This window comes from Myotis myotis, unplaced genomic scaffold (genome assembly GCF_014108235.1).
Source record: "Myotis myotis isolate mMyoMyo1 unplaced genomic scaffold, mMyoMyo1.p scaffold_m19_p_41, whole genome shotgun sequence".
In the NCBI taxonomy this organism is placed as follows: Eukaryota; Metazoa; Chordata; class Mammalia; order Chiroptera; family Vespertilionidae; genus Myotis; species Myotis myotis.
The window spans coordinates 1,429,008-1,451,642 of NW_023416348.1; the positions used below are offsets into that span (position 1 = coordinate 1,429,008).

Below are 22,635 nucleotides of genomic sequence, written 5' to 3' on the forward strand. Positions count from 1 at the left end.
GTAGGTGTTTCCTGTTTGCCCAAGTCCTTTGCCCACCTCTCTGTGCCTTCCACCTGCTCTATCCCTAACCCAGGAGGGTGGGGTGCGTGGAGGACGTGGCCGGGCCAGGCCTGGGCACAGCGTGTCTGCCTGCTCCCACATCCTGGGGACACAGTGGGCCAAGCCCTGGCCTGGCTCCCTGACCCGCCCCACCCCCCAGCTCTCGCCCCGCCAGCCCCTACCCCGGCCCGTCTCCCTGTCTGTGCCGTGGAGACCCAGCTCCGGGCTCTTCCCTTGCTCGCTGAGCTGGGGCAGCCACGCGGGAGATGTGTGGGTCCTCTTCGCTCTGTCTTCTCTCTCGTTCTAATTTTGAGAGCGGCCATATTCACCCGATGCAACCTCGGTCAGTATTCGTGTGTGTGTGTGTGTGTGTGACGTCCTAGTCCCCGCAGTGTGCTGCCCAGCTCGTGCCCTGCTCCTCGTCTCCGTGGTAACAGCACTGCGCCCACGACCCCCCACCTGGGATGAGCCTCTCGGGTGACCCACGGGGCAGTGAGGGCTTGCCAGGGCTCAGGCCTGGTCGGGGAGATGACACGGGTGCCAGAGCTCAGGAGCAGGGATGGTGGGAGGGGAGGAACGGGGTCGTGGCGAGGCTGTCTCCGCCGCAGGGCCTGGGCTGCCCCTGAGCGCCAAGAGCTTCCAGGAACAAAATCCAAGGGTTGCCAGGCAGTGGAAAAATTTGGGTTCCTGGAGGAGCTAAGAATAGAGTGGCAGCCCCTGCTCCCCGATCCGGAATCCCGGCCTGCCATCTGCCCGCCCACCCGGGGAAGACAGGCTTGCTCTGCACCCACCCCGCTGGCCCGGGGCCTAGAGGCACCCAGTGCTGTGAGCACGCTGGCAGGGCCATCCGAAGCTGCCTCCCACCCCGGCAGCCCCCCACTCCCACCCCCGTCCCCTGAGTCCCTCTGCCAACGCTGGCAGGGATCCAGAGACAGGAGGCAACACCCCCTTCTCAAGGGGCCATCCTCTGGCCGGGAGGCGGCTTCCCCATCCCACCAGGCTGCCCACAGCGAGGTAGGCCTGTGCCCAGGACACAGCTCCGTGCCTGGTGCCAGCCTCAGAGGCTCACCCCATGACTCAGTTTCTCCATCTGCACAGCAGGGCCGGGGTAGCTGGTCTCTGAAGTCTGGGGGCCCTGTCTCTCCCCGCCTCGGCCACACATACACATACTCAGCTTGACAGACAACCGCCAGGCAGGGCAGCGCCCTCTGGCTTCCCAGAAGCCCTCGCCACTGCCCAGGCATGTGGGCGCCCAGGCATGTGAGCGCCCAGGCATGTGAGTGCCCAGGCATGTGAGTGACATATGGAGGTGCCCGCATCGCCGCGCCTGCCCCATGTCCCAGGAGGCGGCTAAGAGGCCCTGGGGCCAGTGTCCTGTCCTGGCTCCTCCAGGCCCAGCCTCTGTCTGGCTCCGGGGCACTGGGCCCCGCCTCAGGGCAGCCAGGCCAGCGGGTGACCCAGCACAGCCCGGAGGAAGGCCCTGCCTTCAGGATCCCCCGCTGAAGGGGAGGCACAAACCCACGTTATCCGTAGAAAAAGGTGAACCATCCCACTCGGGTCAGCCTCACAGCATCCACATAGTCCCCGCCCCCCCCCCCCCGAGGTTCCAGGGTGCAGGGGCGGGGTGCCTGCCTAGCGGGCAAGTGGGGGCACTGCAGCGCCGCGGGGTGCTGGGAGCCCCGAGGGCCCGGATGGCCCTGCTCCGCCTGCTTCACCCGGGGTGCTGGCGCCCAAAGCTCGTGAACGTGAATTCCTGTGCAGGCCCCGCCCGCAGCCGGGGAGCGCTGAGAACAGCCGCATTCCTGAGCTGGGCCCCGCCCCGCCCGCGGGAGGCCACGCCCCTGGGCCCCGCCCCTAGCAGGCTGCCACGCCCCCGGGAGGCCACGCCCCGCCGCTGGGGGAGCGCCGAGAACAGCCGCATTCCTGAGCTGGGCCCCGCCCCGCCCGCGGGAGGCCCCGCCCCTGGGCCCCGCCCCTAGCAGGCTGCCACGCCCCGCCTCGTGAGAGGGAGCCGGGAAAGTCCCTGAGGCCGCGGTCTGGGCGCCAGGCCGAGCTGGGAGCGGACACAGCCCGCAGGCAGGGCCGGGCCGGGCCGGGGAAGCGGGTGGAGGCCCAGCGTCCACAGACCCAGCGCAGCCCTGAGCACCTCGCCCACCCGTCCAGTTGCTCCACCGAACACCCTGCTGTCACCCTCGGGGACGCTCGCTGTCAGTCTGCAGAGGGAGAGCTGAGTGGTCCCTTCCAGGGGCCTGCCCGGGAGCCGGGATTGAGCCCTCCTCCCAGGAGCTGCCTCCAGGGCCGGGCGTGGTCAGGAAGGGCGTTGCCCAGCCCTGCCCCCTGAGCAGCACAAGCAGTGCCTTAGCGTGCGAGGCCTGGCCTGGGCCAGCTCAGCTCCCGGCCCCCCACCCACCACCCGGAGGCCTGGCCTGGGCTGGTTCAGCTCTGCCCACTCAGCCCTACCCCCTGCCACCCAGATCCCCAGCTGCTGCGGCCAGGAGTCGGCCTCCAGGGCAGGCAGGAGAGGGAGGGCGCTCTGTAGTATTATTGCCTGTATGTATGTTAATTGTTACTATGTACACACAATAACATGCATGTAATATATGTACACGTTACATTATACAGGTGGATAGGTTAAAATACAGAAACAAAAGGGGTGCCCTGAGGGGGCGGGGGTGTCCTGTGTGGCAGTTTGGGGAGCACATTTGGCTGTCCCTGGTGGGTCCTGAGCTGGAAGAGGGGACAGAACTCTGGAAGCCCCGCCAGTGACCCATCAGCCAGGGCGTTGCCCCTGGAGACGGAGGCCTGACTTCCTGCAGGTCCCCTGGAGCACCGCTTCCCGGGCTGGTTCCTGCCGATGGAGGCCCGCTTCCTGGCGGCTGCGGGTCAGAGCGCTATCTGGACATGTGGCCTGGCCCCGCTCCATCTCCAGCTCAGTCTCTCGTCCTGGAAACCGGCGGAACGCTTCTAGCGGGGCGTGCTCCGCCCGGGACCTGCCGGTGGGCACCCCAGCGGGAGAAAGGCTGCCCCCACCCAGCCCGGGTCCCCATGAGCTCACTGACCTGCCTGGACACCCGTCCACACCAGACCCTGGCCAGCACTCCCCCTCGGTGTCCGATGGGCTTGGCCAGCGGTGCAATTGGCTCCAGGACGCAGAGCACAGGGGCAGATGGGATCGGTCACCTCCCCCCCCAGACCAAAGGGACCCCCTAAGTGGGGTCTTTCCAGGGAGGGAGCCATGGCCGGGGACAGGAGCACTGGGCAGGGCCGGTGGGCTGGTCAAGGCGACACTGGCCGGCTTTTCTGCATCCAGGGACCCCTGGGGCTTTCGGCTGGGCAGGTCACTCGGGAGGCCAGCAGTCTGGCCTGGGAGAGTTCTGTGTCCACTCAGCCTGTGCCAAGGAAGCAGGGACTCGGGCCAATGGGAGCCGGGAGGGGAGGGCCAGTTCTGGGTGCCTCTTTAAGCAGCAGCACCCCAGGGGGTGGCCGTGTGCACGCTGGGCCCGTCTGCCGTGCTCTCATGGTGCTGGGAGCGGCCCTTCCCTGCCATCGAGAGGCCGCCGGGAGGGCCGGGGACTGCAGCCATGAGGAGCCAGGAGAGCGTGCGGCCGGGCCCGGGATGGGTGGGCAGAGGCAGCCGGAAGGTCTTGCGCATCTGGGTGAGTGGATGGTGCGGGGCCAAGAGGGCTGGGCCTGGGAGGGGGTGTTATGAGCACCCCAACACCCCCTTTGCTGCCTGTCGGATGCTTCCAGCCGGCTGGTGCCAGAGGTGCAGGGGAGGAAACTGAGGCTCAGACGGGGCAGTGACGTGGCCAAAGTCTGTTGGCAAGGGCCAGGGCTGGGCGCCCACCCAGGTCAGCCAGGCCGCCTCCTGGGAGGACCCCGGGGGTCCCAAAGAGGAGTTGACAGGGGTGGGGGGGGCGAGGAGGCGGGGTGCCTCCTGGGAGGACCCACAGCAAACAGGAGGGAGCCGAGATGCCGGGCTCCCAGGCTGTGCTCTGTGTTCCCAGCAGGCCCCGGGGTGGGCTCCAGGAGCCCAAGGGAGGACACCCACCACCCTCACCCGGGAAGGGGGCAGCGGGGCCTCCTGGAGGGGCAGGCACCTGGGCTCTTGTCCCGGCTCAGCCCCAGTGCCTGCCTGACCTCGGACGGCCCCTGCTCTCCCCTCTGAGCTCCCCGGTGCAGCAGCTGTAGAGCCGGGGAGGCCTGGCCGCTCCAGGGCCCCCTGGGGTCCAGGCTCACTTGGTTCTGCCATGTCCAGCTCTGGGGCGGTGGGCACATGGCCTGGCTTCTCTGGGTGCCCCCTCGAACCCCCTCCTGTACGCTCCTGCCTCCGGGTGGTGGAGGCTGAGGGCTGGGCGTGAGGCCCAGTGGCGTCGCCATGCCGGCCCTCCGGCTCTCCCCAGCGGCTCCACACGGCCCTTCTCAGCCGCTAAATATAAGACCCGAGCCATACATGGCTGCAGCAGAGCGTGGGCCGCCCTGCCCTTTGGGGCCAGTTCCCAGGGGCTGTGGCTGAGGAGCGTCACTGCCGGGGAGGGGGCGGGGTGGTGGTGATGACACAGAGGCACGTGCTGGGGGGACGTTCTGGGCAGGGTCACACCTGTTGCAGCAGATACGGGTGGACCTCTGAGAGCCTAGGGGCACCCGGCCCTCCACCCGCCGCAGGTGACACACAGACCCACAGAACCAGGCCTGGTAGGGCTGCTCCCCGCAGGGCCCTGGTCTTGCCCAGAACCGGATGGGCGTTGGGCATGACCCCCCCGGCCCACTCATGCACGTCGGGCAGCCTGGAGTACCAGGGCCCGGAATCATCGTGCCCATCTGGCCCATCCAGTGGGCAGGGGCTGTGCCCTGGGGAGATAAGGGCGTCCCAGACACAACACGCTTGTTGCATTGTCACCACTGGTCTGGGGCGTTGCTGCCCGGGTGGCTGTGGGGTCGAGGTGCACACAGCAGGGCAGTGCTGCCGCCTCTGGTCAGGGGTGGGTGCGGGAGCGCCGGGCTCGGGGAGCCTGCACCAGGTGCTGCTGGGTGCACAGGAAGCGCTGGGAACACGTTTGGTGGGTGGGGGTACCAGGCGGAGGACCAAGCCCTGGCTGGGCCCTGGCTGACCCCCGCTACCCTCTGGCCCCGCAGTTCGGCAAGATGTCGGTGAAGGAGGGCGCGCAGCGGAAGTGGGCGGCGCTGAAGGAGAGGCTGGGGCCGCAGGACGCGGACCCCACGGAGGCCAACCTGGAGAACGCGGACCCCGAGCTCTGCATCCGGCTGCTGCAGATGCCCTCAGTGGTCAACTACTCGGGCCTGCGCAAGCGGCTGGAGGGCAGCGACGGCAGCTGGATGGTGCAGTTCCTGGAGCAGAGCGGCCTGGACCTGCTGCTCGAGGCCCTGGCGCGCCTGTCGGGCCGCGGCGTGGCCCGCATCTCGGACGCCCTGCTGCAGCTCACCTGCATCAGCTGCGTGCGCGCCGTCATGAACTCGCAGCAGGGCATGGAATACATCCTCAGCAACCAGGCCTACGTGCGCCAGCTCTCCCAGGGTGAGCCGCTGGGCGCCGGGGCGGGGCGGGCCGCGGACAGGAAGGCTGGCCTCAGCAACTCCGTGTGAGGCTCGCGGCCATGCCAGGCGGCGAGAGGGCTGGGCGCACAGGAGGAGACAGCAGGGCTGGGCAGGCAGGGAGGGCTTCCTGGAGGAGGCGCCAGTTTCCCATTTGCCCCCAAGTCTGAGACACCCCTCCCCCCAGCCAGGTCACCTTGGAGCCCTGGTCCCTCCACCAGCTGCACCTAGTTGCCCCCTCTGTTTTATGGCTTTGCCCCAATTCTCCACCCAGCCTGTTGCTGGTTCAGGCTCCACTCCCCGCCCTCCACCTCCCCCATCCACACTGTGGCAGCTGGAGTCACTGGGTCAAAAACAAAAGTGCACCCGAGTGATCCTACACTCCACCTGGCTCCAAGCCCCCGGCCCTAGCCTGCCGGAGCCCTTCAGGTCTGGCCGGCACTGCTGGCGGCATCGTCCACTCCCCCTGGCCCTGCCCCTGGCCCTGGGGGCTTCTGGAATGCGGGCCCCAGGCTCCACCTCCATACCAGGCTGCTCTCCGCTTTGTGTCTGCACAGTCCTGCTCCCCCTGTTAGTTCCAGCTCACTGTCACCTCCTCCAGTGAGTCTCAGGGGTAGTCCTCAGCCCTCGGGACACCCCCAGGTCACTGTGTGTCCCCGGGCCAGCAGGCCTGCTGCCCCACGGGGTGACCGAGTTCCTCCTGCTTGGGGCTCCGGGGGCGGCCATGACGGGCGCGTGCCTGTGTGGGTGAGCGAGAGAGCGGTCACCTCATTCCTGTCTGACCCCGTCCAGGCCTGGCCGTGCCCAGCTGTAGAGTCCTCTGTGACGTGCTCTCAGCCGGGCCAGGCGAGGGGCACCCCCAAACTTTCCGGCTCAGGGGATGAGGCGGGAGGCAGGCGGTAGAGTTCAGAGAAGACGCTGTGGGCGTTGGGTGGGTGCAGAGCGCCCCCTGGTGTTTGCCTGCTGCCCCGCGTTCCTGGCTGAAGTGTGGCAGTCCTGGGCAGAGGGGGAGGCCTGGCCTGGATGCCCGGGCCCCCCACTGAGACACCCCTTCCCCACCCCCTCCCCCGGCCCTGGGCAGCTCTGGACACGTCCAACGTGATGGTCAAGAAGCAGGTGTTTGAGCTGCTGGCCGCCCTGTGCATCTACTCGCCCGAGGGCCACGCCCTGGCCCTGGACGCCCTGGACCACTACAAGGTGAGCGGCGGCGGGGGGCGGGCCGGCGGGCGGGGGCAGGGCCTGGGCGCAGGCTAACCCCCCCCCCCCCCCCCCCCCCGCAGACGGTGTGCAGCCAGCAGTACCGCTTCAGCGTCGTCATGACGGAGCTGTCCGGCAGCGACAACCTGCCCTACGTGGCCACCCTGCTCAGCGTGGTCAACGCCATCATCCTGGGCCCCGAGGACCTGCGCACCCGCACCCAGCTGCGCGGCGAGTTCATCGGTCAGCCGCCTGCCTGCGTCCCCCACCCCGGGGGATGCCCAGCGCCCCGACACCCCCATCCCCCGGGCCCCCGAGGAAGGCTCCGTTCCGGGCCCTGGAAGCAGCCTGACCCCCCACCCCAGCCGCTCCCTTCGTGGACAGGGGCCTCGGGACCCCGGGCCTGAGCCCTGGAGGCTCTCGGTGGGAGGCAGGGTCCTGACCCCGGTCCAGTGGTGACAGGGACCCCTGGACGGTCACCACGAGTGTCCCCCGAGATGTCTCCCTCTGAGCTTCCTGTCCGGGTGCCCTGAGGGAATGGCAGGGACCCTCCCACTGCACGCTGGTCTCGGGGTGTCGGGAGGGGCCCAGGGGAAGGCATCAGAAGGTACAGTGACTGGAGGATGGGGCCGCTGACCCTCCGTCCCTCCCCAGGGCTGCAGCTGCTGGATGTCCTGACACGGCTTCGGTGAGTCCCCCCCCTGCTGCTCCTGCTCTGCCCCCCCCACCCCCAGCTCCCACGCAGTGCCTCCAGGGGGGCAGGGGGCCCAGGTCCCAGTGAGAGCCCAGCCGTTGCTTCCCTGCCCTGGGGGCTGGGCAGCTGCCCTAGAGCTAGGGCTGCCACATGCAGACAGGACACGAGTTGAACTGACTTTAGACAGACAGCGTTGCTGTAGTATAAGCACATCCCAGATGGTGCATCGGGCGTACTTACGCTCCAAACCATTCATTGTTTCTCTTTTATATAATTGATCTCAGAGAGGAAGGGAGAGGGAGAGAGAAACATCAGTGATGAGAGAGAATCGTGGATCGGCTGCCTCCTGCACACCCCCTACTGGGGATCAAGCCTGCAACCCAGGCCTGTGCCCTGACTGGGAATTGAACCGTGACCTCCTGGTTCATAGGTCAACGCTCAACCATTGAGCCAGGCTGGCTGGGCCTGAAATTCAGTTTTAATTGGGTACCTGGGAACCCACATAGCTGAGAACCTCCATCCGAGGCCTCACAGGACCTCTTTCGGGGTGTCCGCTTTGGCTGGGGGGACCCCAGGAGGAAGGGGTGAGGCTGGTGTGACTGATGCTGAACTGGGGTGCTGAGAGGGCCTGCCCTGCCGCTGAATGCACAGCTCATTGTCCAGACTAAGATGACTGGCAGGCCCTGGGCCCAATGAACAATCAAGCTCCCCTGCTCTGCTCCAAGTCCCACCCCCCACGGTGACCACCCCCCACCCCTCAGGTGAGGTCTGGTTGCTGACCTCCCAGCTCCCATCCATGAGCCTCAGCCCCGACCGTGCAGCCCAGCCCCACAGACCAGCGGGCCCCTGGCTGCTGTGGCCCTTGCCCTGCTCGGGGCGTGGGGGAGGCTGGTGGGGCTCCGGCTCAGCCGCCCGGCCCCCCATCGCAGGGACCTGGAGGACGCAGACGTGCTGATCCAGCTTGAGGCCTTCGAGGAGGCCAAGGCGGAGGACGAGGAGGAGCTGCTGCAGGCGTGCGGGGGCGTCGACATGAGCAGCCACCAGGAGGTCTTCAACTCCCTGTTCCACAAGGTGGGCCCTCCGTGACCGCAGCGGGGCCAGGCCTGGAGCCAACCCGGGGGGCAGCCAGGGCTCCGGGGTGACAGGACCAGGAGGCCAGGGGGCCGAGGCCAGGGCTGCCCGAGGAGGCTGGGCGGTCCCGGGCCCAGCAGGCTGCCACCAGGAGGGGCGAAGGACACCTCAGCACCAGGAGGCAGAGTTCTGGTCCAGCCCAGGCCTCACTGGCGGGTCACCGTCCTCCACGGCAGCCGGTGGTTCTCCGACCAGGGCCCGTGTCCCCAGCGGCCGCCGGAAACGTCTGGAGACTTTGGGTTGTCCCAAGTGGGCAGGGATGCTGCTACACGTCCCACAATGCACAGCGCAGCCCCACCCAGAGAGCTGGCCGGCCCTCCTGCCACGCGGGAACCCAGGCCCCTGGAGGCACAGATGGTCGTGGGGTGGACACTCAGGCAAACTGAGGCCGGGGGTGTGAGCCCGCCCCCGGGAGGCCGTGGCCGCTGACCGCACGCCTCTGCCCGCCAGGTGAGCCGCTCCCCGGCGTCCGCCCAGCTGCTGTCCGTGCTGCAGGGCCTCCTGCACCTGGACCCCGGGCTGCGCTCCAGCCAGCTGCTCTGGGAGGCGCTGGAGCGCCTGGTGGACCGGGCCGTGCTCCTGGCCAGCGACGGTGAGCGGCTGCTTCCTGCCCGCCTCGGGGCACGCACGGGGGTCTGAGATCGTGGGGGTGCCCCTCCTGACCTGCCGGAGGGAAGGGCCACGCCTTTCCGTCGGCCTCCACCTGCCCCCTGACCCCAGCGGTCCCCACCGCAGCCCAGGAATGCACCCTGGACGAGATGGTCGAGCGGCTCGTGTCCGGCAAGAGGCGGCCCCGCCCGAGCTCCCTGGACAAGGCCCACAAGGGCGTCCAGGCCGACCTAGGCCGGAGCCGGAAGGGCAGCTCCCCCCAGAACACGGGCGCCCCGAAGGCGGGGGTGGAGGACCAGCTGCCCGCCGTGACCCTCGCTGGCCTGCGGGCCGTCAGCGTCCAGAGTTCCAGCAGCGAGCAGCCAGCGGCCCTGGAACAGCAGATGCCCACCCCGCCCCTGCCGGCACCCAGCTCCACCGCCCAGCCCCCTCCCCCTCCCCCCACCACCCCCACCCCCACCTCTCCCCGGTCCAGCAACCTCATTCCCCCCACCTCCCCCACCCCCACCCCTGCCAGGTCCAGCGACCTCATTCCCCCCTCCACCCCCGCCTCCCCTACCCCCACCCCTGCCAGGCCTGGGGACCTCGTTCCCCCCACCCCCTCCACCCCCACCTCTGCCTGGCCTGAGCGGGACCCTACCCCCCGCCCCTCCACCACCCCCGGGCATGGGGTGCCCGCCCCCGCCTCCGCCCCTGCCGGGCTTCGCTGCCCCCCCTGCCGTGGGCGGCGTGGAGGAGATCATTGTGGCCCACGTGGACCACAGCCTGGGCTCCGCCCGGGTCCCCAGCCACCGGCGGGTCAACCCCCCGACGCTGCGCATGAAGAAGCTAAACTGGCAGAAGCTGCCGTCCCACGTGGCACAAGGTGAGGACCGGCTCCCACCGGCGGCTTCCCTCCGGGCGGGCTGGGGCCGCTGGCAGCGTGGCAGCGGTACTTGTGGCACGTGTACTGTCCGGGCCCCTGGGCAGGGCAGTCTGTCCCTGCTCTGGGCTCAGCCCCGGGTGGTCCAGGGCGGGCGGGGGCAGGAGCCGGTCGGTCAGAGGTCCCCTGTGCGGACCCGCCTTCCCAGGCACCTTTGAAGCTGGTCTGATGCCACAGCCCTGCCCTGCTCAGGCCCCGGGTGCGCTGTCATCCTGGGGGCCAGGGTGCTGTGTGCTCAGAGGTCACGGCCAAGGTCAGCCGGAGGTCGGGCTGCCTGCTGCCTGGACAGGGCGAGGCCAGGGCGGAGCTGACGGGCCTCCCCCGCAGAGCACAGCTCCATGTGGGCCGCGCTGGGCAGCCTGGGCGCCGAGGCGGTGGAGCCCGACTTCTCCAGCATCGAGCAGCTCTTCTCCTTCCCCGTGGCCAAGCCCAAGGAGCCGGCGGCCGCCCCGGCCAGGAAGGAGCCCAAGGAGGTGGGCCGGGGCCTGGGATCGGGAGTGCCCCCTTCGGCCCCCCACCCCCGCCCTCGGGGACGCTGACGGGGGTGTTTCCCAGATCACCTTCCTGGACTCCAAGAAGAGCCTGAACCTCAACATCTTCCTGAAGCAGTTCAAGTGGTGAGCCGGGGTCAGCCCTCCTGGCGGCCTCACCTGGGGCTCGGCAGCGCCCTCTGCAGGCCGCCCTGGGCGGTGCACAGCCCGGCTCCGCCGACAGGGGGGTGATAGCCAGACTGTCCCGCTGGGTCCCGAGACCCCCACCCCGTCCAGGCTCCCGGGGGAGGAGACCCGGAAGCCCGCCCCGCCCCCTGCCCCCCCCACACACAGGAGCCCACGGGCCATGCGCCTGGTCCCGAGCGGCCGCCCCGGGGGAGGCGGGGGGCGCCCTGGCCCGGGCGTGGGCTGCTCAGCTCCGCCTCTGCTGTGTGACCCGGCGGGTGGCCACCTTCCCTGTGCCCCGACCTCACGGTGGGGGAGGAGCCCGGTGTGACCAGCAGAGGTGTCTGGGCCGAGGGCCCCCCCGCCTGCCTGGCAGGGTCTCTCTTCCACCTCCAACCCCGTCCTCTCGGCCCCCAGCTCCAACGAGGAGGTCACCGCCATGATCCGAGCCGGGGACACGGCCAGGTTTGACGTGGAGGTGCTCAAGCAGCTGCTCAAACTCCTGCCCGAGAAGCACGAGGTCAGGGGGCGGGGCTGCCGATAGGGGGCGGAGCTTCTGGGAGGGGCGGGGCTGCCGGAGCTGCTGGGAGGGGCGGGGCTGCCGATATGGGCGGGGCTTCCGGAGCTGCTGGGGGCGGGGCTTCTGGGATGGGAGGGGCTGCCGGGAGGGGCGGGCTTCTGTGGTGGGCGGGGCTTCCGGGAGGAGCAGGCCGGCCCCACTGGCAGCCGCACCCACGCGTGGGCCTCCCTCGCAGATTGAAAACCTGCGCTCCTTCTCGGAGGACCGCGCCAAGCTGGCCAGCGCCGACCAGTTCTACCTCCTGCTGCTGGGGATCCCCTGGTGAGCTGGGCCCAGCCTGCGGGGGTAGGGGGGCGTGCGGACCATCCCGGGTTCCCTGCCCACCTCACTCATGCACCCCCGGCCGTGGGGCCTCCCAGGGCACCTGAGGGGTCAGCAACGCGGGGGACGGGCGGTGGGCAGGGCCCCTGCGGCCTCCCTGAGAGACCCCAGCCATTCTAAGAGGGAGGATGCCCCCAGGGAGGCCATCGCGCCTCGGCACTGGGTGCTGGTCCGACCCGCCCCTTCCTGGGCCCCGCCCCGACCTGCTGAGGCCTGGCCGAGTGTGACCTGGAGCTGGGGCGGGCGCGGGACCCCCAGCTCTGTGCCCAGCGGACTGCGGGCCTCACCCCCACACTGCGGCCAGGGCCGGGGTGTGTCAGGCGGGGCCCTGACCGCTGCTCTGCCCCCAGCTACCAGCTGCGGGTGGAATGCATGCTGCTGTGCGAGGGCACGGCCGTGGTGCTGGACATGGTGCGGCCCAAGGCCCAGCTGATGCTCAGCGCCTGCGAGAGTGAGTGGCCCGGAGCCCTGGGGGCCGCACAGGTGGGGCCCATCCAGCCCCTGCACCCCAGCACCCAGACTCCCCGAGCACCTGTGGGTGCTGAGCTTCCTCGTGTCACAGACCGCCCCCTCCCTGGCTCTGAGGCAAACTGCATGTACATGCGGGCACGCACAGACACACGTGCAGACAGGTGTGTGCACGCAGACTTGCACACACACGGGCACACACCACCCCCTCTGAGTGAGGAGTCGCGGGCACCTGCCGCAGCCCTGGCCCCCCGGGGTGCGGCTCACTCCTGCTGGGGACGCAGCAGTGGACGCCCATGCCCATCTTGGAGACAGGGTCAGAAGGGACACCCTCTGGGAGCCCCCGGGATGGTTTGCTGAGAACCAGGGCAGCCACAGGTTCTGGAAGGTTCCGCTCCGCGTCCTCCCCGGCGGCTGTGGGCTGAGATGGGCAAGCACCAGGGGACCCGCCTCCCGAGCCCGCACCTCCCTGAGCCGCCCCCCACCCCCCAGGCCTGCTGTCCAGCCGCCAGCTGCCCGTCTTCTGCCAGCTGATCCTGAAGATTGGGAACTTCCTCAACTACGTGAGCGGCCACCCCTGCCCCCACCCCCACCCCCACCCTGCCCCACCCCGCCCTGCCCCACCGGGAGGCAGGGAGACTCACTCCGTCCTCCTCCCCCCCAGGGCAGCCACACGGGGAACGCCGACGGCTTCAAGATCAGCACGCTGCTGAAGCTCACGGAGACCAAGTCCCAGCAGAGCCGCGTGACGCTGCTGCACCACGTGCTGGAGGTGGGCACGGCCGGCAGGCTGCGCGTCCCGGCCTCGGGGGTCTGCACCCCTCGCTGCCCCAGCCCCGCTCGGGAACCTCCCACTCAGGCCCCTGCCTCCCCGCCCCCTCCTCCGGTCCCGAGGTCCAGGCCCAGGGGAAGGGTGGAGGCGTGGGCTCGGGCATCCCCAGGGCGGGGCGGCCACGGCCACCTCCCTGGACCCGGCTGTTGCAGGAGGTGGAGAGGAGCCACCCGGACCTTCTGCAGCTGCCCCGAGAGCTGGAGCAGCCCGCCCAGGCGGCAGGGTAGGTGTCTCCTGCCCGCCCAGCGCAAGCCCGGCCCGGCTCCCTCCCCACCAGTGAGGGCCGGACCAGGCCGGTCTCAGGCTGCGGCACCCCCAGGAACGGCTGCCCCCCACGCCTGTCCACCGTGACTTAGAGGGAAACTGAGGCCTGAAGAAGCAGGAGATGGCCGGCCATGGTCACACTGGAGGCTAGGCTAACCCCTGAGCAACCTGCATCCCTGCCACCACCCTGTCCAGACGGGGGCCAGGGAGAGGGGCACTTCGGGGGTCCCACCGCCCACAGGGGCAGCTCTGGGAGCAGCGGGCTGACCAGCTGCGCGTCCGCTGCTGCGGCAGGTCCTCTGGTCCTAGCACTGCAGGCCCAGCACCTGCTGAGGCAGGCGCCCCCCCACCCCCAAGCCCGCCCGCCCGGCCCGGAACTCCAACTGCTTCTGGCAGCCTCGGGTGCAGGGCCAGGGCCCCTCTGTCCAGAGAGGCTGGACATCAGCTGTCACCTGACCCTGCCCGGCCTTTCAGGATCAACCTTGAGATCATCCGCTCTGAGTCCAGCGGCAACCTGAAGAGGCTGCTGGAGATGGAGCGGAAGGTGGCGGCCTCCCAGGAGCCTGAAGTGCGGGAGCAGTACGCCCAGCGCCTGCAGGCAAGTGCTGCGGCCAGGGAGGGGCTTGGCGCTGAGTGTGGCCTCTGGGCGGCAGTCCTCCAGTCTGCTGTCTGCCCGCCTCAGTGGGTTAGGGAGAGGAGAGGCCGGGCGGGGCAGGTGAGGGTGGGGAGAGGCCGGGTGGGGGTCCCACAGCAGGTCAGGACCCCTCCTGAGCCCCAGGCCCAGCACCCAGAGCCCCGGTCCTGCACAGGGACCACTGTCTGCAGGCCTGGCCCTCATCCTCCCACAACCACGGGCCTGACTCAGGGGTCCTATCTGGGCCGTCGCCCTATGCCCGTGGGTCTCCTGCTGTGGGCCACCCGGGCCCTGACCGTTTGGTGCCCACGCCCCCAGGCCAGCATCGAGGCCTCCCAGGCGCTGGAGCAGGTGTTCGAGGCCGTGGAGCAGAAGAAGCTGGCGTTGGCCAACTACCTGTGCGAGGACGCCCAGCAGCTGAGCCTGGAGGATACGTTCAGCACCATGAAGACCTTCCGGGACCTCTTCCTCCGCGCCCTGAAGGTGGGCCCCGCCCCTGCAGCCTGGGGGCGTGGGGGGGCGGGAGGGCCTGTGTGGGGGTGGGGGATCACCGGCTCTGTGTCTGCCCCGCAGGAGAACAAGGACCGGCAGGAGCAGGCAGCCAAGGCCGAGAGGAGGAAGCGGCAGCTGGCGGAGGAGGAGGCGCGGAGGCCGCGGGACGAGGACGGGAAGCCTGGTGAGGCCGGGCGGCGACTGCGGGGCTGGGCCGGCCGGGTGGGCTCTGGCCCTGCGAGCCGTGCCTGAGGGTCCTGGCCTCTCAGTCAGGAAGGGAGGCAAGAAGCAGCAGGAGGAGGTGTGTGTCATCGATGCGCTGCTGGCGGACATCAGAAAGGGCTTCCAGCTGCGCAAGACGGCGCGCGGCCGTGGCGACGGGGACGGGGGCAGCCGGGGAGCAGCCGCAGGCCCCCCGCGGGACACCGCGCCTGGTGAGACCCTCGCCTCCCTCCTCCGCTTCCCTCCGGCCTTCCCTGCCTGTGCGATCCTTCGGGCCGCACCCCCTTCCTCCTCTGGGAAGCCCTCCCTGGCCTCCCGAGGGAGCCCTCCTCTCCCCTAGCCGCCCTGAGAGGGGACGGCCGTGAGGTGGGGCTGGAGGCCGCTTGCCTGACAACGGTCCCCCGTGTCTCTGCTGCTGTGACAGCCACCTGCCCAGCCCCGGGGTGGGCCCATGACAGCTGCCCTGTGGGAGCCAAGGCTTGGAGGCCACCAGGGAAGGCCCCCGGGGGTGGGGGGGGCCATTCGGGGGGAAGCTGAGCTGGAGGGGGAACCCCGCTCACACTGTTCCCGAGGAGGGTGCCACCAGATGGCTGGGAGCGCCCTGCCCTCCGCCTACACCTGCTCCATCCACAGTGGCCTCCAGCGGCCCCCCAGGAGGCCCCAGGGTTGGCACCAGCAGCCCGGCCTCTGGGCCTGGTCTCGACGTGGTCGACGCGGAGGCAGCCAGGCCGCCCCAGGACTGGGACCTCGCGGACGCCACAGCCCCCAGCTCGAAGCCCCCTGCGGACCCGTCGGAGGAGGCTGGCCCCTGGCCCCAGGAGAGGCGATCCTCCTGGTACGTGGACGCCAGCGATGTCCTGCCCACGGAGGACCCCCTGAGCTCCCAGCCGCCTGCAGCGGCCTGGCCCGTGGTGCTGGGGGACGCGCGGGCCCTGGAGCCCCTCCCGTTCTCCAGTGAGCAGTCCCCCGGGGCCCTGGGCTCGAGCGGGGATGCTGAGGATCCCACAGCCCTTGGGGGCGTCGGCTGGGCCGAAGCTGACAGCACAGGAGAGGGGCCGGCGGCCACAGCTGCCCTCGGCCGAGGAGCCGGCCCTCCCGCCGCAGCGGCCGGCGGGGACGAGGACCCAGAGGACACCGCCCCCGATTCCGCGCTGGACACGTCCCTGGACAGGTCCTTCTCCGAGGACTCGGTGGCCGACTCCTCGGGGTCCGGCACCCTCCCCAGGGCCCAGGGCCGGGCCTCGAAGGGGACGGGCAGGCGGAGGAAGAAGCACCGGACTCGGATTCAGGAAGGTAAGGGGGGCCTCCACCTCGTCCCCAGCAGGACCGGGAGGGCGGGTCCACGGGGCTCCGGGCTCCGGTGTGGGGTCCGCTGATCCATTCATGCCAGGACCTGGCCTCTCCCTGCAGCCGGAGGTCCCCCTGCCCCCGAGATGGGGGGCTCCCAGGCCCCCGAGCCCTGCAGGTGAGGGGTCAGCGGCGCCTCGGCCCCGGGAGGGGCAGGTGTGGGGCACCGCCTGCTCGCTGCACCCTAACCCACTCAGTCCAGGGAGGCTGCCCGGCGGGGGGCGGGGCGCAGCCACACCACAGCCCTGCGTCCACACCGCAGCCCTGCGTCCACACCGCAGCTCGGCGCCCACACAGCCCCGGCTCCGCTCAGGGCCTCGGGAGGGACCAGCGGTTGAGTGTGTTTCTTTTATTTGAAAGCAGAGGTTGCCCCCGACTCTGACGATAGCAAACCCAAAAGGTTCTGTGTGATCCAGTAAGGTAGGTCCGCGCCTGGCCTCGCACTAACGCTGGTGGCAGTGGTGGTGGCGCTGGTGGCAGTGGTGGCGGCGGGGACGGCCCTGTCCGGCCGCCCAGACACTAACTAACCCGCTTCAGCCCTCGGCAGCAGCCCCCCCCGCCCCCCCTACCCCCGCCTGGGCCGCTTGAGTGGACGTCACCCCACCATCCCCAGGAGGGCAGGAGCCATGCTGCGAGGCTGGTGTCCCTCTGCTGCGGCTGGTGCGGCCTCAGAGCTGCCTGCTGGGCAAACAGCCTGAGAGGCGGGTGGACGGGGCTAACTGGGTGCCTCCGGGAGCAAGGCTCCTGGGCCTGGGGGGTAGGGGCCTCCTGGGCCTGGCACACAGGCTGAGGTTGCCCCGGGCCTAACCTACCTAATCCTGGGCTTTACTGACCCCCGTGTCCCCCAGGGTGCCACCTTTACTCTGGGTCCGTCCGCAGGGCACACCCAGCCCCTTCGGCCCTGGGGCTGGCCACCCCTGTCCACAGGGAGGCTGTGAGGGACAGGACAGCCCCGGGGACAGGCTGCCAGGCACCTGGGGGAGGTCTGCAGCACCCCTCCTGGAGGCCGGTTGTCGGCTGAGAGCGGGGGGCCTCCCTAGACCCCCCACCCCCTCCCCCTCTGGACAGTCAGGGGCTTTGCCGTGGCCCCAGAGGCTCCCAGGTGCAGCCACACCGACGGGCAGGTCCCTGCCGCGTCCTGGCCTTGCCAGGTGGGGACACCCAGTGCAGGGGACCCCGCCCCTGCCCCACCTGAGCTCAGGGCCGTCTATTCCCCACGCGCCTCCAGCCGAGGGGCCCGGGCACAGAGGTGAGGCCCCGCGGGCGCCAGGGAGTGGGAGCAGGGGCGAGGCGAGCGCACCTCTGCCCGACTTGGCTCTGGGGCCACACACCTCGTGCCTGGCAGCAGCGCCTGGCCTGCCCCTTAGGGGTCAGGGGCAGCCTTGTGGCCCCCGGCTACGGGCTCTGGGCGTGGGGACAGGGGGTCTGGGCTGGCAGCCACGGGTGGCCACTGCCCAGCGAAAGGTCAGTGCGCCCCAGCGGGCCTGTGCCTCCCAGCACTGCTGGCCAGGCGTGCCCCCAGGCTGCGGGTGCGAGGGTTAGGGGAGCCTCCCGCCTACCACCCCATGGCCGAGGGAGGAGGAAGGAACCCTGCTTTTTATTGATGTCAGAGAGGAAGGGAGAGGGAGAGAGAAAGAAACATCCATGGTGAGAGAGACGCATTGATTGGCTGCTCCTGCACGCCCCCCAGCGGGTTGAGCCTGCAAACCATGACCTCCTGGCTCATAGGTCAACGCTCAACCACTGAGCCCCCGCGGCCAGAATCCCTTTTTATTTGGAAAAACTTCAACCCGACAGGAAATTCGCAAGGAGATGAAAATGAGCAGCCCCTGCCTTTCACCTGGAACGGCCCAAACCTGCAAAATAGAGCAAACTGTTCCTTTTGGTGCCCCCCCCCACCCCCCCACACACACACTTTATTGAACGACCTCACAGCTACTTGTAGGCATCACGGAGCTGCCCCAGTGTGTCTCCCAAGCACAAGGCCATGTCCCTGGACCAGAGAGAGCCACGGGCAGTGATGGGCAGGGGCCAGGTGGGCAGGTGGGTGGGGGGCAGGTGCCAGGGGCCCTCAGGCCCCAGCTGCGGAAGAGGGGAAGGAGGCATCCGGCCGGGGCCGGGGTGCCTGAGGGAGCCCGGGGAGGAGGTGGCCATGGACCGATGGGCGTGGACGGGGCAGCCTGGGTCTAGGCAGGGAGAGTAGAACACAGGACCCCACGCCCTCAGGAGATGCAGCCTAGACAGGGGGGTGGGCGCTGCCAGAGGAAGGGCCGGGCCCTGGGACACAGCTCAGCCCCCGGGGCAGTGGCGACAGAAAGCTGGGGCCTGGGACCTAGCTGCGGGCGCCCTGGCACTGCCCCAGCAAGGCGGCTCCTCACCGTTCCTGTCCCTCCCACAGGCCTCAGGCCCAAGCCCAGAGCCAAGTGACGCCCCGAGGACCGGCCTCCACGCAGCAGGGCCTGGGCGTGCTGCTGAGCCAGGAGCCGGGAGCACCCAGGGCCGGGCTGGGACTGGGCCCTGGGACAACAGAGCTCGTGCCTTACCCAGCCAGGGGTCTCGGGGGCACGGTGGCCGCCTGGCACCCCTGGACTGCCCGCCTGGCACCTTGGACTGCCCGCCTGGCACCCCTGGACTGCCTGCCTGGTAGCTCTGGACTGCCCGCCTGGCACCCCTGGACTGCCCGCCTGGCACCTTGGACTGCCTGCCTGGCACCCCTGGACTGCCCGCCTGGCACCTTGGACTGCCCGCCTGGCACCTTGGACTGTCCGCCTGGCACCCCTGGACTGCCCGCCTGGTACCCTGGACTGCCCGCCTGGCACCTTGGACTGCCCGCCTGACACCCCTGGACTGTCCGCCTGGCACCCTGGACTGCCTGCACGCCTGGTCTTTGTGGTCCGGCTCTCACGCTGGTGCCGCCCCCGCATGCACCTGGCACCCACCCGAGGAGGGGTCCTGGCGCGTCCCCAGGCACCTCAGCTTGCACCTACTTTCCAGTGACCTGGCACCCGGATTCCTCTGGGGACGGCCCGGTACAGACCCCCAAACCACGGGAGCCAGGCAGGCTGGAGCCCCGGTGCCCGTTCTTGCTCCCCAGCCCGGCCCTGTGTGCTCGGCTGGCTGGAACAGGGATTCTAACAAATGGGACTGGGCGTTTCTTTCATTGTGCGGTGCCTCGGTGGGGGGGGTGAGAGGGCGCTGGGGCCCCGGAGGACCAGGCTGGCGGGCACTGCTTGGGGCAGGACAGGGCCCCTTGCTCAGCAGAGGGGTGGGGGGCCCCATGGAGTGTCCCCCCCCCCGTGTGTCTAGGCCTGAGGGTGGGAGGTGCCTGCCCACCCCGCAGCCCGGACCTGGCATCTTGTCCACAGAACCACCCACCCTCTGCTCCTGGGCCCGCTTCCCCTCTGGACAGAGGAGGCCGGGGGGACCGGGAGGATGCAGCTGGGGGTTGGGGGCCGCTGCCTGTGCTGACGGCTCTGCCCGTTGAGGCTGGAAGCGCAGGGATGTGGACCAGGCCATCCCAGAGCCGGTGGGGCGGGGCGGGGGCGGGGGCGGGGCGTGCGGTGCTCAGAAGCTGCGGGTGAACGTGGTGGGGCCTGGCCCCGGTGGGTGGGTGATGGGCTGACGGACAGACAGGCGGAGGGAGGGAGGGCCGGGCCAGCAGGTGGGTGGGGAGGAGGGACAGAGGGTTGGGCCGGAGCCGCTCGGTGCCTTGGACAGGGCAGGGCAGATGGCACACGGCCCACATCAGCCCTCTGGGGCACAATTCACACCCATAAGCTCCCCATCGTGACCTCTGCAGGAGTACAAGGTCGTGAAATTCTAACCGTGGTCCAGGCTTAGATATTCCCATCAGCCCCAGCGGGTTGGCTCCGCCGACAGAGCATCAGCCCGCAGCCTGAAGGCTCTGGGTTCGACTCTGGCAGAGCGTGTGCCTGGGTTGTGGGCTCGATGCCCGGCCCTAGGGGGGGCGTGTGGGGGGCAACCGACCGATGTTTCTCTCTGTCTCTCTCCCGCCCTCCCTCTCCCCCTAAAAGCCAATGGGAAAATACCCTCAGGTGAGGAGTGACCAAAAAAATGGAAAGGTACTTCCACCCTCCGCAAGCAGCCATTCCCCGCGCCCCAGCCCTCCTCCCCCGCACCCTCCCCCCCGCCCCCGCCCTGTCTGTCCATCTGCTTTCTGGACGCTTCCGTGGCCTTCGCCACCCTTCATTCTGCGTGTTTTCCAAGCTGCCCTGCTGGAGGGTCCCTCTGGTGCCGCTGCCTGGCCTCCTGCGAGGTTGGGGCGGGGATGGGGGGGAAGGGGGGGGCGGGCGGCCGCTCAGTGAGGCTCTGGGAGAGGCTGTGGCCCTGCTCGCTGGCCTTCGCGGCTCCTGTGGTCGGTTCTCGGGGATTCAGGCAGGGGGTCAGAGGCTACGTTTATGTTTAACTATTTTTATTGATTTCAGAGAAGAAGGGAGAGGGAGAGAGATCAAAACATCAATGAAGAGAGAGAATCATGGATGGGCTGCCTCTTGCACGCCCCCCACTGGGGATTGAGCCCACAACCCGGGCCTGTGCCCTGACAGGGAGTCGAACCCGGGACCCTTCCGTCCGCAGGCCAACGCTCTATCCACTGAGCCACACTGGCCAGGGCTGCCAAAGCGGCCGCACCCTTCATTCCCGCACATGTTCCAGGTTCCAGGTGCAGGCGGGTGCGGGCTCTGTGTCCTGGTCGCCAGAGGCGATGCCCCACGTGAGCTGTGGCCCCCCAGTGGCCGGGCCCACTTGCTGCCTGACAGCAGCTGGGGATCACAAAGCCATGGGGGGGGGGGTCACACAGCCATGGGGGGGGTCACACAGCCAAGCCAAGGGTCACACAGCAGGCCCCAAGTGCCTCGCACCCCCCCCCCAAGCCGCTGCAGGGCCATGGGGGGGGGGGGGGCAGGGAGGGTCTAATTCAGGCTGAGCGGGTGACGGCCCAGCTGCTGGCGCCAGGGCTGTTTACAGCCCAGGCTCCCGCCGCTATTTATAGACACAGCCTGGGGCCCTGCTGAGCAGTCAAACCCGCTGTCCCCTGGTCCCCGCCTGGGTCTCCCTCAGGGACCGCTCAGCGCCAGCGCCCCCCCACCCCCGGGGGTGGGCAGAGGGAAGCGCCCCTCAGCTGCCACGACCCCAGCAGATCCCTTTGCACGGCCCTGGGCGGGATGCAAAGCCCAGCTTCTTTCCTCCGGAAACAAGCAAACAGAACCCTCCGGAACTCGGGGTCCCCCCTGCTAAACCCAGCCCCTTCCTCGTCCACACAGCCAGCTATTGCGCCCAAATTCCCTCCCCCCTGAGCCCCGAGCCCCGGCACCGCCCCCTGGGCCTCCTCCTCACCCGCTTGGCCTCTGGTGGCGGTCAGAGCCTCACGCGCCCCCTCCGGCCCTGCTGCTGCCCCAGGGCTGGTCCCGGGACCCCACGCTGCCGAAGTGTGGACATGATGCCCGCACCCGCACAGTGTGGTGTTTATCCCCGACGGTGCTGAGGGACGGGAACTGTTGGTGTCCCCATGCCCTCAGAGGGCTGGGCCCCGAGGGGCCAGGGGCCGGGTGACCAGCCCAGGGTCAGAGCCCGCTCCCACCTGGAGGAGGAGGGAGGGGAGGAGAGGCGCGGGGCAGCGCGGCCCTGGGGCTGACCCTTACGCTCCATGATGGCCGGGGTGACAAGCCCTGTCCACTCCCTTCTTCCTGGGAGTGCCGTCCCCCGTCCAGCCTGGGAGCACCAGGAGGCCCCCCCCCGCCCCCGGCTCTCCGAGCCCTGGCCAGGGTGAGTGCACGGGCTCTGGGCCCCTCTGCAGCGCAGACCCCAGGGAGGGGAGAGGGGCCCAGGGTGTCCCCGGGACCCATCGCTGGCCCCTTCTCCAGACCCAAGCAAGAGTCCATTTGGGGCCCTGATCGGTTTGGCTCAGTGGATAGAGCGTCGGCCTGGGGACTGAAGGGTCCCGGGTTAGATTCCAGTCAAGGGCATGTACCTTGGTTGCGGGCACATCCCCAGTAGGGGGTGTGCAGGAGGCAGCTGATCGATGTTTCTCTCTCATCAATGTTTCTGACTCTCTATCCCTCTCCCTTCCTCTCTGTAAAAAATCAATAAAATATATATTTTTTTAAAAAAGAGTCCATTTGGGGCCCGGCCGTCGTGGCTCCGTGGTTGAGCGACGACCTATGAACCAGGAGGTCACGTTCGATTCCCGGCCAGGACACAGGCCGGGGTTGTGGGCTCGATCCCCAGTGCGGGCTGTGCAGGAGGCAGCCGATCCACCATTCTCTCATCGTTGATGTTTCTCCCTCCCTCCCTTCCTCTCTGAAATCAGTAAAAACATATTTTTTAAAGAGTCCCTTGGGGAGTGGGGGTGGGGGTCGGGGGTGGCCCAGGCAGGGCACCCAGCTCGGAACTCATCCGACGGTCCACAGCCTGTGCGGGCACCCAGTCCCTCCACAGGCCGGAGCGGGAAGGAGGTCTGGCCTGGGGCACCGGACTCCCTGGCCCTGCGCATCCCGGCTGCCCCCCAGCACCCCTGCCCCGCCAGGTTGCCCTGCGAGCACCGGTCGGAGGACCGAGGGCAGCCCGCTCTCTCCCGGATGGAGCCCACGAGTGATACCCACCCACAGTGTGTCCTGCGCTGGACGCCTGGCCCGCGCGTGGAGGGGACGCTGTCC

At 69.4% G+C, this 22,635-nt stretch overlaps 1 protein-coding gene across 1 annotated transcript; it reads left to right on the forward strand.

Moving 5' to 3' along the window:
• Positions 1–3,568: 3,568 nt before the first annotated feature.
• Positions 3,569–19,105, forward strand: INF2 (inverted formin 2). The gene is given in 24 exon segments (XM_036306403.1): positions 3,569–3,695; positions 5,176–5,575; positions 6,674–6,789; positions 6,873–7,032; positions 7,444–7,477; positions 8,413–8,554; positions 9,065–9,206; positions 9,350–9,629; positions 9,631–10,088; positions 10,473–10,618; positions 10,701–10,762; positions 11,219–11,321; positions 11,557–11,642; positions 12,053–12,153; positions 12,663–12,733; positions 12,835–12,942; positions 13,155–13,225; positions 13,741–13,864; positions 14,219–14,383; positions 14,474–14,576; positions 14,662–14,826; positions 15,248–15,907; positions 16,325–16,381; positions 18,360–19,105. Coding segments are annotated over 23 exon segments (3,828 nt in total). The 5' UTR covers positions 3,569–3,620; the 3' UTR covers position 16,381; positions 18,360–19,105.
• The last annotated feature ends 3,530 nt before the right edge of the window (positions 19,106–22,635 follow it).